At 46.8% G+C, this 5749-nt stretch overlaps 1 protein-coding gene across 1 annotated transcript in view; it reads left to right on the top strand.

Annotated features, from left to right (window-relative positions):
* BEND4 (BEN domain containing 4) overlaps positions 1-4296 on the top strand; it is a 36302-nt gene extending 32006 nt beyond the window's left edge. The window contains exons 4-5 of the mRNA XM_087723806.1: positions 878-1118; positions 4068-4296. Of these exons, the coding sequence (XP_087579932.1) occupies positions 878-1118; positions 4068-4285 (459 nt within the window). The 3' untranslated portion in view covers positions 4286-4296. The remainder of the gene's footprint in view (positions 1-877; positions 1119-4067) is intronic.
* Positions 4297-5749: the final 1453 nt, after the last annotated feature.

Raw genomic sequence — 5749 nt, 5'->3', positions numbered from 1 at the left:
GTTGTTTTGTTATTCTGTTCTGTTATTCTGCTATTCTCTTATTCTGTTCTGTTATTCGGTCCTTATTCTGTTATTCTGTTATAGTTATTCTGCTTATTTTCTTATTCTATTATTCTATTCTGCTGTTGTGTTGTTGGGTTATTCTGCTATTCTTTTATTCTTTTGTTATTCTATTATCCTTTTCTGTTATTGTGTTATTCTGCTATTCTGCTATTTTGTTATCTTATTCTCTTACTCTATTCTTATGGTGTTACTGTGTCATTCTGTTCTGTTATTCTATTAATGATGTTATTCAATTGTTATTCTGTTCGTTGTTCTGTTATTCTCTTATTCTATTCTGTTATTCTGTTTTTATTCTGTAATTCTTCTGTTATTCTATTCAGTTATTCTCTATTCTGTTGTTCTGTTGTTATTGTTATTCTGCTATTTTCTTATTCTATTATTCTGTTATTGTGTTATTCTGCTATTCTGTTTTTTGTTCTGTTTTCTGTTAATGATATTATTCTATTGTTATTCTGTTATTTGTTGTTCTGTTATTCTCTTATTCTGTTCTGTTATTTGGTCCTTATTCTGTTATTCTGTTATTGTTATTCTGCTATTTTCTTATTCTATTATTTTATTCTGTTAGGGTGTTTATTCTATTCAGTTGTTCTGTTACTCTGTTATTGTGTTATTCTGCTATCCTATTATTCTGCTTTTTCTGTTCTGTTATTCCATTCATGATGTTATTCTATTGTTATTCTGTCATTTGTTGTTCTGTTATTCTCTTAATCTTCTGCTATTCTCTTATTCTGCTTTGTTATTCTGTTCTTAGTCTGTTATTCTTCCTGTTGTCCTGCTATTTTGCTGTTGACTCCGTTGTCAATGTCCCTCTTAGGGGAGCAAGCAACTGCTGAACAATTACCCCGTCTTCATCAGTAGCAAACAGTGGGACGAGGCCGTCAACTCCTCCAAGAAAGACGGGCGGCGTCTCCTTCGGTACCTCATCAGATTTGTCTTCACCACCGATGAGCTTAAGTACTCGTGCGGCCTTGGGAAACGAAAAAGGTCAGTGCAGTCAGGAGACATTGGTCCTGAAAGGCGCCCTCTGGATCCAGTGAAAGTAACATGTCTCAGAGGTACTGCATGTTTTCACTCAATGTCCACCACCATGCACAATCTCATTTCACCCCATTAGACGTGCCGTAGGGAAGGGAAGCGGAAGGGTAGGGAAGGGAAGTGGGCGCGATGGCTCAGCGGCTAAGACACTGAGCTTGTCGATCAGAAAGGCCGGGAGTTCGGCGGTTCGAATCCCTAGCGCCGCGTAACGGAGTGAGCTCCCGCGACTTGGCCCAGCTCCTGCCAACCTAGCAGTTCGAAAGCAGGTAAAACAATGCAAGTAGAAAAATAGGGACCACCTTTGGTGGGAAGGGAACAGCGTTCCATGCGCCTTCGGTGTTGAGTCATGCCAGCCACAGGACCACGGAGACGTCTTCGGGCAGCGCTGGCTCTTCGGCTTTGAAACGGAGATGAGCACGGCCCCCCTAGAGTTGGGAACGAGCAGCAGGCCTGTGTGAGGGGAACCTTTACCTTAGGGAGCTTAGATGGAGTCACCATTTCGAGAGGAAGTGAGAGAGAGGCCACCTCTCTTTGGATCCTTTCCTCCAGGGGAGAGTCTCAACTCTCCCCCGGAGATCCATGACAGATGGTGGGAATCTCCTTTTCCCTCTAAAGTTCAAGTCTAAAGAGAGTGATATGTTCTCCTGGGTTGCTTCCACTAGATCCCAAGGAGGTCTTCTAGCCCAGGGGTCGGCAACCTTAAACATTCAAAGAGCCACAAAGGTCCTAACTAGAAGCCCCCCATTCAATTCTGGAGCCAACTAGAAGTCCAGTTCCCTGACCATAGAGTCTCCTCCTAGTGTGGCATCCTTTTCCCTCTGTTAACCGGAAGTCCGGTTCCCCCACCATAGAGTCTCCTCCTAGTGTGGCATCCTTTTCCCTCTGTTAACCGGAAGTCCGGTTCCCCCCACCATAGAGTCTCCTCCTAGTGTGGCATCCTTTTCCCTCTGTTAACCGGAAGTCCGGTTCCCCCATCATAGAGTCTCCTCCTAGTGTGGCATCCTTTTCCCTCTGCTAACCGGAAGTCTGGTTCCCCCATCATAGAGTCTCCTCCTAGTGTGGCATCCTTTTCTCTCTGCTAACTGGAAGTCTGGTACCCCACCATAGAGTTTCCTCCTAGCATGGTGTCCTTTTTTCCTCTACCTGTCCTAACCGAAAGCCCTATCAATTGTGGAGCCAACCGGTGACAGGGAGGGAGCTGCAGCAGAGAAATGAAAGAGCCACATGCAGCTCCAGAGCCGCAGGTTGCCAACCTCTGTCCCGGACCAATCGGTGACACCTCACACACTCATTCTCCACTGAGCAGATTGCTTTCGACACATCCTAAGATCTGCCGCAGCCTACTCAAAGGTTACACCTCCTTCAAGTCAGGTTAAAGGCTCTTGATGGTTTCATGGACACGTCCCTCTGGTTTTCTTGGCAGTTGGTACACAAGTGGTTTGCCTCTGCCATCCTCTATTTTCTTCCTTTCTTCCAAATCTCTTCTATAGCTCCTGGAGATCTCCTACCTGGGTACTGTCCAAGCTCAACCCTGTTGTAGTACAAACAAGGTTGGCTAGAGTGCCAATTTTGTTTCATGGTCAAAATAACGCATGAAACATCCGTGTAGATCAGGGGTGTCAAACTCAAGGCCCACAGACCAGATCCAGCTCCCAGGGTGCTCAGATCTGGCCCACAGGGTGCTCTGACCTAGGGTTCCCAAGCAGCACGAAGCCGAGTCCGAGTCCCGATAAACCCCTTTTATTTAATTTACAGGGAATTCCTCTCCAACGACGTCTTCCCTCTCCCACAGTCTTTCAAGATAGCTCACAATTGCTGACATTTATCAGGCTTGGAGAGTGGCCAGGCGGAGATCTTTCAGATGCAATAATGCAGGAATGAACTAATTGTCTCCTGCAAACTCCACTCCCCTTTCGCTCCTCTTTTATTCTCTCTTGGAGGGGCCATTCACCATCCGCTTGTGCCATTACTCCCAAGTAGACCCTAGTTCCTTAGCTGCTTTCGTCTGGCTACTCTGCACATGCGCACACTGGGAACAGGCTCCAGCTGTTCCTCTGCCCCACTGATCTCCAACTCCAAAGGCAGCTGATAACTGGCATACAGCTCTGGCCCCCTCTCTGCCTCCGACATAGAGCCCTCATCAGAGCCTTCCCCAAACTCCAGGACTGGCCCAGGTTCCTCCCCAACCTCCCCACTGTCCGACTCTGCCAGGTGCCAGCTCCACTGGCCCCTGGTGTGGCACAACATTGTTATTTAGCAGCTTATCTCACCAGAAGGCCACAACACAGGGCCGGCAAAGGATTGGCTCGTAGTGCCTCTGCCAGCGAACATGGACCTCGGGGAGAGGGGAGGCAGCTGGCAAAGGGCTGCGGGAGTCTGTCGCAGCCCAAAACAGGGCCCCTGAGCTCCATGCGTTGCACAGTAACAACCAACAATCCATTTTGCTTGGCAATCCAGGCGGTTTCAACCACCTTACGAAATCTACTCCATTTCTGGGTACGGTTGAGGATTACTTTCCCCGCAAGGCCGCCGCCGAAAAATCAAAATTGTAGGTGGTATCTTGCATGCCCATTGTCCATACTTCTGCCACTGGCCCAGTTCACTTCTTCATGGAATGGGACAACTGGCCACAGCCAAATCGGTGCCGCCAACTCAGGCCGGCCAACTTTCTGCAGCACAACTCGCCTTGGGACAATTTGACAATTCTATTTAATTATTTCAAGTGAATTAAATCTATATATTTTAATTTTGGCCATTCCCATTTCGCTCTGTCCCTCCTTTGGCTTCGCTCCTTTCTTTAATGATTCTATTCCAAACTTTCTTTGACATTAGTGTTATTCTCGCCCCGCGCCACACTGTCCTACGATGAGTTGACTTTGGCAGGTTGGCCGTGGCCAGTTGGCCGTGGCGCGTTGTCCTAGAGCCACGGGTTTAATACCACCGCAGCTGACCTGCTGATTTCTTCGCAGAATTCATACGGATGCATTGCACCTCTAACCCGGATTGGTGGATGCCTTCCGAAGAACAGATCAACAAAGTTTTTAGCGATGCCGTGGGACACGCCCGCCAAGGACGGGCAGTGGGGACATTCCTGCACAACGGGAACTCATACTACGATGGGATTGACCAACATAGTTGCCACGAGGATCTCTTCGGCAGAGGTATCCATGACGGCTCCGGAGACTGACGGCGGGAAGGAAGGGCGATCCGCACGGGGGGACGCCAGCGAAAGACGAGAGTTTGGGTGTTCGGTGTTCTGTTTTGATGTGAATTAAGGACCCAAAGCATGTTGAAAATTGAGTTTTGTCCAAGGGCGGTGCGTAAACGTTGACCCCTGCAGCCAGATGTGCTGGTCTGCCGTTCCCATCAGTGTGGTTCGGAGATCGGCTCCTACAGGTTCGGACCGGTTCGGCTGAACCGGTTGTGATTTCCCGGCCTGAGTCGCCGGAACCAGCCTCGACCCAGGTCCGCCACGCCTCTGAACCAGTTCTCCGGTCGGCGTGTTTCCCCCCCCATTTTTAAGACCTATTTATGGGCAATTGCGCAGGCGCATGGAGCAAAAATTGTGCGCGCACCGAAGCGGCAGCAATACCCGCCGCAACCCACCCCTGGTGTGGTTGTATTGTCATTTGTGCCAGATTGTTAAAAGCCTTGTTGAAATGCTCGTCCTGCAAGCAAAGAAGGGAATACAGCTAATCTTCGATTTGCCATTCATTTAGTGACCGAAGTAACGACGACACTGGGGAAAAGCGGGCCGTAGGACCGTTTTTCATGCCACCAAACTTTGCACCATCCCCATGGTCACGTGATCAGATGCTCGTCTTTACGGCGATGGCAGGCCTCATATTTATGACTGCAAGCATCACAAATAGGAGGCCGTTGCCAATTTGGATGGCGGGAAGCTTTTGGGGGTGGGTACTGCAACGGTCGTAAGTGTGAAAAATGGCCCTAAAGACCCTTTTTTTCCCAGTGCCATTGTAACCTCGGAATGGTCACTAAGCGAATGGTTGTAAATGGAAGGCAACCTGTATGAATATTTCTCTGTAACTGAGAAATATCCAAAACAGCAGCATGGATCTCATTCGCTTTGTTTGGAGAGTTGCCCGTAATCCATATTTGTGTTTATGTTTTGTTTTTTTTGAGAAGGCGCTTAAATTATTCTCCCATTCTGATAGGCCAGCATTAGCCAATCAAAGCCAGGTTAAAAGAAAGCATTTTCTCTCATTTCATCAGATGCAATCATGATTTTACTTTTAACCAACCCTTTCTCACCTCTTTTTCTTTCTTCTGTCTTTCTTTCTTTTTCTTTCCCTCCTTCCTTCCTATTTTCTTTCTTTCTTTCTTTCCTTTCTTTCTTTATCTCTTTCATTTTCTGCCTTTCTTTTTTACTTCCTTTCTCTTTCATTTCTTTCTTCTTTCCTCCTTTTTTCTTTCCTTCCTTCCTTTCTATTTTTTTCCTTTTTTCTTTTCTTTACTTCCTTCCTTTCTCTTTCCTTCCTTTCTTCTTTCTTGCCTTTCTTTTTCTTTTCTTTCTTTCCTTCCTTTCTCTTTCCTTTTTTCTTTTTCTTTCCTTCTTTCCTTCCTTCCTTTCCTTTTTTCTTTTTATTTTCTCTTTTTCCTTCCTTCTTTTCTCTTTCTGTTTCCTTTCTTC

Source organism: Thamnophis sirtalis, unplaced genomic scaffold, assembly GCF_051295495.1.
Source record: "Thamnophis sirtalis isolate CommonGarterSnake01/CBP01778 unplaced genomic scaffold, rThaSir2_p1.2 scaffold_10, whole genome shotgun sequence".
Lineage (NCBI taxonomy): Eukaryota > Metazoa > Chordata > Lepidosauria > Squamata > Natricidae > Thamnophis > Thamnophis sirtalis.
The sequence above is the reverse complement of the archived record's forward strand: the minus strand, read 5'-3'. Positions and strand labels throughout refer to the sequence as shown.